Raw genomic sequence first — 13,032 nt, forward strand, 5'->3', positions numbered from 1 at the left:
GGAGCCTAGAGAAGACAAACACAATCACAGGCAATAATGACAGTGAACAGTTGACTTAAATCCCCCGCCTAGCTATAGGATTGGACACAGAGACAGAAACCTAATTGGCTCAGTTTCCAAAATAAGAAGCCCCTTGTTCCAGCCAAAAGCCAAATGACCTACTGTATTGAGTAACTCTTATGCTCAGTGCACATTAGGGGAAATTTCCATAAGCTGAGCAGTAGCACCACAGTTATTATATGTTTTAGACACTTTTTGTGCCTCTTTGTGACTTAGCAAAAAAGGGATATGACTCAGCAGGAAAAGGTGTGACTTAAAGTGGTTCTCTGTGGTTACTTTTTACCAAGCTTTTACAAAGTGCCTGCAGCCTGCCTTCATAAATAGAAGATTCATAGTTACCAGCTCACCCTCGCTCTGGTCCTCCATGCTGCCTCCACTTTCTGGTCCCTGGTTTGTTTTCTTTCAGGACTACATGGACATGGTCACATGCTCCACTGCAGCCAATGACTGGCTTCAGAGGTGACGTGGCCTTAAGCAGCAGGTAAGTATGAATCTTCTATTCACAGAGGCAGGCTGTGAGCACTTGCTAAAAACTCAGTGTTCCTGAACAACTCCTTTAACATGCGCCAATGTGCACCAAATAGTAAGTTAACCAATCGGTGAAGCAAGCATAGACAAAAGTGTCCATAGATATGCTAAATTTATCATCAAGCATGAGCCACTTTGATAAAATGCAGGCTCGGACTGGCCCACAGGGGTACAGGTGAATCCCCCGGTGGGCCACTGAGCAAGGGGGGCCTCTAGTCTCCTACCCCCTATAGAAATGGTATATAATACATAGACCTACTGTACTACAGACATATATTCAATGTACACCTCAACCAGCCTATTTTCATAGGAAAATGTTGATAGATTATTTAAGAAACTCCCCAGTTTATTATTATAGACACAATAAGATAGCTGAGGTGACTCCTAGGTATAGAGGAAAGCTAGCGAGTGTCCTCTTTTCCCCAGGACCTACCTTCTCAAAGTTGCTGCAGGGACCCCCATATTCAATCATCTGGTAGCATCTTGCTGCTGTGTGAGCAGGTAATATTTGAATGTATCCGTACGGTGGGCCCCCAAAATAAATTTTACTGGTGGGCCCTAGGCACCCCAATCCAACACTGATAAAATGTTATACAGAATTAATACATTTGTCCTATTGCACCTAAGCCTTTTGTGAGCAGTATATACATATTTCACAATGAATACCTTCATCGGAAGGTTCTGTGTATAGGTACTTGAAATAAAGCACATATCTCACAGTATACATTCTTTTTGTGGTGGCTGTTTGTATTGAAAGTTCAGGTCTATACAGTTGAATAAAGGGTATTTGGATTCCCAAAACCCCAGAAGTCCATTTTTTTTGCCCTTCATTGGGTAACTGGAGCCCATATGATACTGTAGGTTTTATGTTTATGGCTGGAGCTTTTTCTGGCAATTACGCCAAACATAAGGCTTAGACAAAATGGGGATAATATACTAAAGACTGTAATTTTACAAGTCAGTATTAGGCTACTTTCCCATCTGCATTTTTGCTGAATCCGTCAGCAAAAAATGCATCAGTTTATACCTGTTGTATTATGTCCAAAATGAACAAGATAGATCCATCACTAAAACCAGTACCAGTCAATGGGCAATGGATAATTATATATTTTTTTTTTTCTTGCTTAGTATTCCATGACGCACACCAAGATGTTGCTTAACCAAACTGGTTTTAATCCATGTTGACCTAAAATTGTTGCTTCTCCGAATTTGTCCACCCGGCAAGCAAAAGTCTACAAAATAGATTGATTATCCATTTTCACTTCTTCTGTCAGCTTTTCTCTATTCTGATGCTTTTGGATGGCTAACAATGCTGTAGCCACTCTTTATTACCATGTGAATGATGCTGCTTAGAATTCCTCTAATGTTTTGCTGATTTTATTTTTCTCTTAAGTATCTGACGCAACAGCCTTCACCAAGAGTGTTAGCATCACATCTTACTTATGAGAATATCCCGAAATCTTTCATCGAAAAGAAGACAAAGGTATGCTAGCTGATTGTATTGTATAGTGCTAGTTGCTTTATAAAACATTTGAAAATACTGTATATCAGATTTTCTATATAGTTGGTTAAGTATATTTCTTTACATGCAAATTTTAATTAAAGGCGTTTTCTGAGACTGTAAAAAATTTGGCTAGAGAAGAAAATGGCATAAAATAACAAAACAAGCAATACTCCCCTGTTAAATCTCCCACAGCTCCAGTGCCGTCACTCTGTGATTTCCTATGGTCTTTAAGAACTTTGTTTCAGCAGTGACCTGCCTATTCCAGATGAACGTAATACTGTGGAATAGACTTCCTCAGGACGTGGTCACAGCAGGAACAGTGGACAGTTTTAAAAAGGGATTAGATAAATTATTGTAAATGACATTCGTTAATTTCTAACGATAATTTGTTTTCCCTTAGTCCTAACAGCAGCACAGATGGGGTTAACTGCCCCTGTGGACTGGTAGGACCGGCGGAATTTTAATGAGCCCAAAGAACCAATAAACGAGCTTCAGCTCCCTGAAAGGGAGGAGATCACCCCCCAGCCCACCGTGTTTTTAACAAGCATAATGTATTTAGGGTGGGATATTTGTGTGCTGCTGTTAGGACTAAGGGAAAACAAATTATCGTTAGAAATTAACGATTCCCTTACGTCCTACCAGCAGCACAGATGGGGAGATAGCAAGAAGAATCCCCTAGGGAGGGTCCTCATGCCTGGCAGAACTAAGAACAGTCTGCCCAAAAGCCGAAAACTCTGCCATCCTAGCATCTATCCTATAATGGGAGATGAAGGTTGACTCAGAGCTCCAGGAGGCCGCCTTACAGATCAACTCTAAGGGGAGGAGTCTTATCTCCGCAACCGAGGTGGAGACCGCCCTAGTAGAATGGGCTCTCACAAACTCAGGAGGATCTAAGGATTGGGAGACGAAAGCTTCCATAATGGCCTCCTTAATCCAGCGACTAATGGTAGCTTTAGACGCTTTATGGCCTTTAGACTTACCGGCAAACAGGATAAGAAGATTCTCATCTATCCTGAACTCTCTAGATCTATCCACATAGATCTGGAGGCATCTTGAAATATCCAGCGCGTCTCTAGCTGGAGTATCAGAGGAGGAGGCTGTAAACAAAACTGGTAAAGAGATTACCTGATTGATGTTCTGGAAAGTAGGCACCTTAGGCCTGAAGTAGGGTAAAAACTTCAGGAGTACTCTATCCTGTAGGAAAATAATGTACGGGTGAATTGCAGAGAAAGCCTGCAATTCAGAAATTCTTTTGGCTGAAGCTATAGCCAGAAGAAAGACCATCTTTAAAGTCAAAAATTTGAAATTTACCTCCTCCAAGGGCTCGAAGGGGGGAGATGCTAGCCCCCTGAGCACTACTGAAAGATCCCACTGGGGGATAGGTTTCAGTATAGTAGGCTTTAGTCTTTCAGCTCCCTTCAGGAAGCGTTTAATGAGTGGGTCCCGAGAATGTGGCCTGTTGAGACAGGCCGAGATGGCATAAACCTGTACCTTCAAGGTAGCTGGAGATAGGCCTCTATCTAATCTATCTTGAAGAAATTGAAGTATCGCAGGAAGGGGCGGATCTGCGGACGCCACCTGTCTGGAATCACACCATGCCACGAAGATTCTCATGATCCTGGAGTAGGCCTTCTTTGTAGACTCTGCTCGGGAATGCGACTCGGAATGCGACTCGGAGTTCTCAGGACCGACTCGGAAAGCCCTTCTATGTTGGGAAGGGACTGATCAACCTCCAGGCTGTCAGGTTGAACCTGTGCAGATCTGGGCAGAGGTGAGTGTCCCACGACACCAGGGTCGGCTCCGGGGGGAGTCTCCAGTATTGTCCCCGACTCATCTGAATGAGCTGGGTAAACCAGGATCTTCTGGGCCAAAACAGTATGATGGCTATTACCGAGGCCTGATCCTGATGGATTTTCATCAATACCCTCGGTATCATGGAAAACGGAGGGAAGATGTAAGCCAGCCTGAACCTCTACGGTATTGACAGAGCATCTATCGCCAGGGGGTTGTCTTCCCTGTAGAGGGAACAGAACCTCAGCACCTTGGCGTTGAACCTGGTTGCCATGAGATCCACTTCTGGCATACCCCATCTGTGAACTAGCTGCCTGAAGATCTCCAGATGCAGAGACCACTCCATGGTCGGTAATCCTCGACTTAAGCGGTCCGCTATCATATTGAGGGAGCCTTGAATATGAACGGCAGATAGATGGGAAAGGTTCGTCTCTGCCCACCGAAGAATCACCCCGATCTCTGACAGAAGGGGCAATGATCTTGTGCCTCCCTGTTTGTTTATATAGAGAACTGCAGTCATATTGTCTGACTGGACTTTCACTGCTTTGCCCCGGATCTGAGGGGCAAAGTGAAGGAGGGCTAGCCGGATAGCTCGCATCTCGCGAAGATTGGAGAAAGACGCCGCTCCAGAGGAGACCAAGATCCCTGTATTGGGGATCCGTCCAGGTGAGCGCCCCAGCCTACAAGGGACGCGTCTGTAGTCAATATGACCCAAGCTGGTTGGGTCATAGACTTCCCTGATGGTAGCTGAAACCACCATCTGAGGGAATTCCGGGTTTGACCGGACAGGGAGCACAGGGAATCTAGCCCCGCAGGGCTGCCGTTCCATAGGTGTAAGACCTCCGACTGAAGAGGACGGAGGTGCCATAGCGCCCAAGGGACTGCATCCGCAGCCGCTGACATGAGCCCCAGCATCTTCATGAGAGTCCGGATAGAGACTCGACGAGGGACAAAGGACCTTTGCTAGGTCCTGAATCCGCGCTCTCCTTTCTGGAGTCAACCGGAGGGACATCTCCACAGAGTCGACCACGAATCCTAAGTAATGGATTGAAGTCGATGGGCTCACATTCGACTTCTGCCAGTTGATAATCCAGCCTAGGCGGAAGAGAAAAGAGATTGCGACCTGAAGATGGTGGGTAAGGATCGGAACTGAAGAGGCTATGAAAAGCCAATCGTCCAGATAAGGAATAATAGTCAGTCCTTGAAGTCTCAAAGCTGCCACCACCGACACCACCACCTTGGTGAAGATAAGGGGGGCAGAAGAGATTCCGAAGGGAAGCGCAGCGAACTGAAAGTGCCTGCGAACCCCTGAAATCTGGACCGCGATCCTTAGGAGTTTCCGGGACGCGGAATGGATCGGAATGTGAAGATACGCATCCTTGAGGTCCAGAGTAGCCATGACGTCCCCAGGGTTGAGGATATGGCTGACTGATCTTATGGTTTCCATGCGAAACCTTGTTTTCCTTATAAATCGATTGAGAAATCTCAAGTCGATGATCATCCGGAGATCTACCGTCTTTTTGGGAACCAGGAACACTGGTGAATAAATCCCTAGGCCCCTCTCCCCTGCCGGCACCTCCTCTAGGGCTCCCTTGGAAATATAGTCCTGAATGTAAGCTTCTAGGACCACTTGTTTGGCAGACCCGAAGTTTCGTGTGGCGATGAATCTCTCTGGGGGGAGAGAGATAAGATCTACCCGGTACCCGAGGGAAACTATGTCCTGGACCCAGGGGTCTGCAATCAACCGGCTCCAAGAGTCTTTGAAATGGGTAAGATGACCCCCCACGGGAATCTGGGGGAGGGGTACGGGAAAATCTAGGGGAGATACTGCAGGGGCAGCAGGGCTTATCCAAGAGCCTCGAAGAGGCCCATAGTCAGGAGGGTTTTGCCTCCCTGGTGGGTTTACGGGAGCGTCTCGAATATTTACGAGATGGTCCCCCCCAATCTCTGCACCTAGACTGCTGCCCTGGACGACCTCCGCCTTTCTTCTCCTGCCTGGGGCGTCCCCGAAAGGGCTGCTGGGGGAGGCTCTTCCCCTTTTTATCGGAGAGCCCCTCCATTATCTTGTCCAATTCGGACCCGAATAGCCTATCCGGTTCGAAGGGGAGCCCACAAAGATTGAACTTGGACGCGTTATCAGCGATCCAAGGTTTCAACCAGAGTGGTCTGCGGGCAGCCGAAACTAGGGCCATAGTTTTGGCGGCCAGCTTCAGCTGCATCTGGGTAGAATCGACCAGAAAGTCCATGGCCAGATTGGCCGACTTGAAGGCTGCCAGGATATCATCCCTTGATACGCTCTGATCAACGTCCGTCTGGATTCGGTTAAGCTTAGAGCGTAAATAGGTGGCTACCTCCGTGGCCGCAATAGAAGTTGATGCGGTGGCAGCAGCCACCACGTAACTCCTCCTAAGGGTGCACTCTGCCCTCCGGTCTAGAGGGTCCTGCAGACTAGACCCATCGTCTGCAGGAACTAGAGTGCGCCGGGACAACTTGGCAATAGCCATGTCCACCTTGGGAACGGAACCCCACGATTCCACCAAGGGTTTAGCCATCGGGTACATCAGTTTGAATTTTCTAGTGAGAACTGGACCTTTCTCAGGCTTTCTCCATTCCGTGCGCATCACGGAGAGAAGGGTCTCATCCGCTCTAAAGACACGCTGTGTCCGTCCGGCGGGATCGGAGGACTCCCCCGTGTCAACATCATGGTCCCCCGACCTGATGGACTTGAGTAACTTCTGCGTCTTTTTTGGAGGGAAAAAGCAAGAAGTAGATTCTTCTTCCTCAGAAGAAGAAGACCCCGGAGAACAGGGGGTAGGTCTTTCGACCGGTGCGACCACCTCCATGGGAGTCTGAGAGGGTCCTGGTAGCCTCTCATTCAGCAGCTGCACCACTCCCTTAATGGAGTCATCCACGTATGTCTTCGTCCACTGAAACATTTCTTGCATCGTGGGTTCCGTGGATGCCGTGCGACAACTCTCACATCTAGAGTACGGACAGCTGTCGTCTAAGGGGGTGTTACATTCGTAACACGCCAGATGCTTCCTCTTGGCCCCAGCTTTACGCTGATCCGGATCCTTAGGGGAAGCCATAGTCTGTAATTAGAAAGAACACAGGTCATAACACCTACAATTTTACCTGGAGGTGGTGAAACAAGACCTTATGGGGGCCCACCAGCACTAGCAGAAAATAGAGCTGTAAAAGAGGAAACCACAATCCCAAGCCAAGCAATAGTAAATATCTCAAGGCACAGGGAACTCTGGAGCTAGCTTGTGAAAGCGACGCAACCAGAGCACTGACTGACAGGCTCTGGGCGCTTAAGAGGAGGAAGCCCCGCCCCCTGGGCGGGGCCTCAATCGTAACTAGCCCAGAGGGATAACAGAGCCTAAACAGGCTCAGCAAGCCCTAAATGTCTCCCCCACCTAATCCTGGATCCCAGGGTGACATGGGGAGAAAGTTTTAATAAAAGTAGTGAGGTTTAAACCCTCACGGCATCGCTATGAAAAAACCGGAAGTGACGTAGCGCACCTAGTGCGCGTCACTTCCGGAGATGGCGGCGCCCATAGCGCCGCCACATGCGGCGAGAGAAGGACGGGATACCGCAGCACTCGAGTGGAAGAAGAGGGGAGGGGACACCCCCCTCCCCGACAGTACCCCAGCGGCACCCGACGGCCATAGCGCCGCTCACATGCGGCGAGGGAGGACGGGATACCACAGCTGGGTTCAAAGAAGAGGGGACACCGCTCACCCCGACGGTACCCCAGATAGAAACGCCGACTAGCCTATAATAAAGGCAATGAGAGGCCATGGAGGGCAAACTTTAGATCTAAAAAAATAGAGCCCGTAGCACTCTTCAGCTCCCAGAGGGGGAGCGACACCGCCAGTCCACCTGTCCAGAGGACAGAAAAAAACACGGTGGGCTGGGGGGTGATCTCCTCCCTTTCAGGGAGCTGAAGATCGTTTATTGGTTCTTTGGGCTCATTAAAATTCCGCCGGTCCTACCAGTCCACAGGGGCAGTTAACCCCATCTGTGCTGCTGGTAGGACGTAAGGGAATACTGCTTATAAAAATGTGTAGAAATCTGAGTCTCACTTCCTTCTGGGATTCGCGTCCCCACAAATCCCTTGGTTAAACTTGATAGACTTGTGTCTTTTTTTCAACCGTATAAACTATGTAACTTTAGGAGTCATATTCCGTATATGTATTACACAATCCATTGAGGTCAAAAGTTAATAGGCTTGCCTGTGCCTTTTATTCTAAATTTATACACTGCAGCTCACACAACCACTTGAATTTGCTTTCCCAAAAAGGAAACAAGGGGTGCAATTTATTAAGACCGTGTTTTATATGCCGGTCTCAACCTGAGTTCTGCTGGCGTCAGATGTACCACATTTATTAAGAGGTATAAGCCTTTGAATAACTAACTGTTTTGCATCTCAAGTAGTTCATGCGCCAGAACTGAAAGTTTTTGGGTATTTACATGTACACCATGGAAGAAAAACCGTATGGAGAACTAAAACTCAATGTGATATCAACCTAAGAGTAAGGCCACATGGTCAGGTTTCTGCATGGAGTTTTGGAAGCCAAAACCAGGAGTGTCTTCAAAAATGAGGAGAAACTGTCCTTTATACTTTTTCTACCTTTATGATCCGTTCCAAAACAAGATGCAAAAACCTGATTGTTTGGCCGTACACGTTTGGCCGTACACGTTTGGCCGTGTACTGTTCTATCCAGCTAAGGCTACTTTCACACTTGCGCTTGATCGGATCCGTTCTGAACGGATCCGATCATATTAATGCAGACGGAGGCTCCGTTCAGTACGGATCCGTCTGCATTAATAACTTAGAAAAATTTCTAAGTGCGAAAGTAGCCTGAGCGGATCCGTTCAGACTTTCAATGTAAAGTCAATGGGGGACGGATCCGCTTGAAGATTGAGCCATATGGTGTCATCTTCAAGCAGATCCGTTCCCATTGACTTACATTGTAAGTCTGGACGGATCCGCACGCCTCCGCACGGCCAGGCGGACACCCGAACGCTGCAAGCAGCGTTCAGCTGTCCGCCTGGCCGTGCGGAGGCGAGCGGAGGCTGAACGCCGCCAGACTGATGCAGTCTGAGCGGATCCGCATCCATTCAGACTGCATCAGGGCTGGACGGAAGCGTTCTGCTCCGCTCGTGAGCCCCTTCAAACGGAGCTCACGAGCGGACAGCAGAACGCTAGTGTGAAAGTAGCCTTAGTGAAGTAGTCAAGCAAGTTACACAGGTAATCCTGGGAGGAAAGATTGTTCTTAGATATGTTTGTTTTCTACACATTTCAAAGATTACTTTACCTCTTATTCATGTTCCATGCTCTGTGCTTCTCCCTCACTTTGAAAACACAAAGACACCACATTCACATTAACCTTCTTTCCTGCAGCCATACAGTATGTCTAATTCAGAGCATATCAACAGTGGCAGTCAATTATCAAACTGGTGTAAAGTAGAACTGGCTTAGTTTCCCATAGCAACCAATCAGATTCCTCCTTCATTTTCCAAAAGAGCTGTCCAAAATGAAAGGTGGAATCTGATTGGTTGGTATGGGCAACTGAGCCAGTTCTACTTTACACCAGTTTGAAAAATGACCCCCAGTGTCTTTAATGCCTCATTCACACGTCAGTGTTTTGGTCAGTTATTTCCATCAGTGATTTTGAGTCAAAACCAGGTGCGGCTCTAAACACAGAACAGGTGCAGATCTTTCCCTTATACCTGTGGAGGCTCCAATCCTGGGTTTGGCTCACGATCACTGATGGAAATCGCTGACCAAAACACTGAGAAGTGAATGAGGCATAAGTCTGTGACACTTTATTCACCATCCTAAAAGAAATTGTCTCTAAGATGGAGAAGGCTCCCAGGTATTATATTTGTTATCTATATTGGTGCTATATAAGAAAAAGGAATACATAAAATATCAACCATTTAAGAGATCAATAGAGCTGCCAATTACTCCAGTACTCCACCTATTATTATAATGAGAATAGGCATGCAGCTAGCATCTTCCCTTCATAGCAGCGGTAAGCTGATAGTGTATTATCATCCTAATTAGGAAATCTTATCGTTCTGTATTGACTGCTACAGAAAAACATTACATTTTTAGGTGAACAGTAGTGCCAAAGAACCTGCCAGACGTTTTTAAACATTATTTATCCTGAATATATCCCTTTTGACGGTAGTGTTCCTTTAAGAAATGTTACATACTGACCAAAATACTGCTTTTAAAGGTAATAAATCATAATACATGACTTTGTCTAGCGGTTTTAGAAATTTGGCCTCTAAAATTACCTGCCATTATTACTGAATGAATTGTTTGTTTTTTAAATGACACAATGTTTTTTATTACAGATCCTGATAATTCTTCGGAACCCTAAAGATACAGTCGTCTCTTATTACCACTTCTCAAACAACAATCCTGTGCTTCCCACATTCAGCTCTTGGGACTTGTTTTTCAAGGCTTTTTTAAGTGGAGATGGTAATTTAACAATGTTTGTATTATGTGACTACGTACTGAATATACAGATGTAGCCGAGCTAAACTTGACTCTGATAATACATGTTGCAGTGTTATCTTGATTATCTTGTGACAAAAGCCATTGAAATCCATTGAAAAGTTGGTTATCTTTCCCTTGCCATTCTTTGCTTAACGGGTTAACCATCAAATTTAGCTCAGCTGGATCTGTAGGCACTTTTTGTATTGAAATAATACTTGGAAGTGCCTAAAACTCAATGGCCTAGATATACTATTGATTAGACAGGGAATCTTTAAAGGGTTTCTCTAGGAATTAACAAAATAAAAATACTTGAATATTACTTTATTATAAATATATTCTTAAATACCTTTCATTAGTTATAATGGCTCATTTTGTCTGGGGAGCAATCATCGGGGGAAACAAAATGGCCGCTGTCCCATTAGTTCATACAAAACCTGTCCTAATCACACAGGAGGACAAGTAACTTTACAACACTGAGGTAAAGAGCTGCCTCATCCAAGGAGCTGTTACTAACGTTTCCGGAGCCCAGCCACGCCCACTGTTAAGGAGCCAAGCACTGCCCCCCCATCCTCCGAATCTCCTCCTTGCTCCCCGACGTCACAAAGCTAGAGCGCCGTAATGTTGCGATGCGCAAGCTAGCGCATGCGCAGTGTCGGCATAGTGTTCCTTCCATGTGCTGGCATCAGCCTCAGGGAACGAACTGCGCATGCGGTAGCTCGCGCATTGAGAGATTATGGTGCTCTAGCTTTGTGACGCCCGGGAGCAAGGAGGAGATTCGGAGTATGCGGGAGGTGCTGGGCTCCTTCACAGTGGGCGTGGCTGGGCTCAGAGTCAGAGAATGCTGGACTCCTCTCTGAAGCATGGAGGAGACAGGACTCATCTAAGGTTCATTTACATATCTATAAAATCATTTTTTGGACACAATAAAAGCACACAGAGCTATGGGGACTGGATATTGCGGATGTGCTAGCAGAGATCTAGCAGCCCATGTCCTCAGCTCTATACCCAAAATCCAGGTTATAGGTTCCCTTTAAGTATTAAAATTTTTTCAATTCTTGGAGAACCCCTTTAAGTCAGTCAGAATTAACACAGTGGCTCAGGCTGTATGATAACACCAGTTCATCTACAGACTGCCTGTCTAAAAGTTTAAAGAGGAGCTGTCCCCACAAAATGCAGTACAATCTGCAGGCACCATGTTATATCCATCTATAGAGCAGGAGGAGCTGAGCAGATTAATATATAGTTTTGTGGATAAATATTCAGCAAAACTTGTAATTTATACATTAATATCTCTGCTTTGTTTAACTTAAAGGGGTTGCCTCATTTGAGACATTGGTGGCATACTGCTAGTGCGGCCGCCCTCCAATCACTTCTATGGGAGTTCTGAAAATAGCCGAGTGATGTCTTGGCTATTTACAGCAGTCTTACAGAGGTGAATTGGGAGGTGGCCGTGCATGCGAGGTGTGCTCTACATTTACTTCTATGGTACTTCTGAAAAAAGCTGAGTAAGCTTGCTCGGCTATTTTCGGAATTCCCATAGATGTGAATGCAAAGAACGCCGCACATGCCTAGTGCGCTCTTGTTCACGTACAGAGTTGGACCAGAGTACCGGAGAATCCTTCAGTGGGCCAAATCTCATAAGTCATATTGGGCCCCAAAGGTCCAGGAGGAAAATCCCATTTGGAGCTAATCATTTGGCACTTGGGTTTATTTCTTTGATTAGAAACCTGGGGAAGGGGGGGGGGGGATTTATCAAAACTGGTGTAAAGGAAAACTGGCTTAATTGCCCATAACAACCAATAAGAGTTCACCTTTCATTTTTCTGGGCTCCTTTGGAAAATAAAATGTGGAATCTGATCAACTAAGCCAGTTCTATTTTACGAATAAAAAAGTGGCTGGCACTCACTATATGGTTCACATCAACAGCATTTAATAGCTTCCCACTCAAAATTGGAGTGTGGACAGCATGGAGAAAACAACATATAATCAACACAATACAATTACAATAATAAAATTTGCATTAAAAAATATATATCTAAAAAAGGTACAGTACACTGATAATTGATGGAGCAGTAGTCCTCTTAATATCAAGCCACCTTGTATACTATCTGGTGCTTGAGTATGGTGCCAAGAGTTCACTGTTGCTAATAGCAAGAAATATAGGTGTCCTCTCAACACAACGCATGTAAATCCAGATCTGTAATTGGGAATGCTGGTTCTTTAAATAACACTAAATGTTAACGTGGGAACCTCTAAATTCCACAATAGGTATGCGGTGGATCTTTTGCTTAATGCTGATAGCAAATGATACAAGTGTCCTTTCAACACAGCGAATGCAAATCCGGGTCTATTAATAGGAGTGCTGGCTCTTTAAATAACGTTAGATGTTAGCATAGGAACCTCTAACTTCCCACAGTAAATGCGCGGTGGACCTTTTGCTCAATGTTGAGAAAGTCTCCGGTCCCTTCGATGTTCAGTGCTGTGGGGAATAGGTATGCTTACCGGTATAGATGAGAGTCCCCGGCAGTCCCGTCTCCCAGCTTACCGCACCGCTCGAGAGTACTTCCGGCGTCCGCGCTGCTTGGTCTCTGTCACGTGTTTGATCCAAGGTATCGCGGGACTTGGTTACTT

General features: G+C 46.0%; 1 protein-coding gene across 1 annotated transcript in view; it reads left to right on the forward strand.

The window, feature by feature from the left end:
- Window positions 1–13,032, forward strand: part of LOC120998722 (sulfotransferase 6B1-like) — a 51,200-nt gene that overhangs the window by 11,840 nt on the left and 26,328 nt on the right. The window contains exons 3-4 of the mRNA XM_040429510.1: window positions 1,982–2,071; window positions 10,257–10,383. Coding sequence (XP_040285444.1) covers window positions 1,982–2,071; window positions 10,257–10,383 — 217 coding nt within the window. The remainder of the gene's footprint in view (window positions 1–1,981; window positions 2,072–10,256; window positions 10,384–13,032) is intronic.

This window comes from Bufo bufo, chromosome 4 (assembly GCF_905171765.1).
Source record: "Bufo bufo chromosome 4, aBufBuf1.1, whole genome shotgun sequence".
NCBI classification, from domain to species: domain Eukaryota; kingdom Metazoa; phylum Chordata; class Amphibia; order Anura; family Bufonidae; genus Bufo; species Bufo bufo.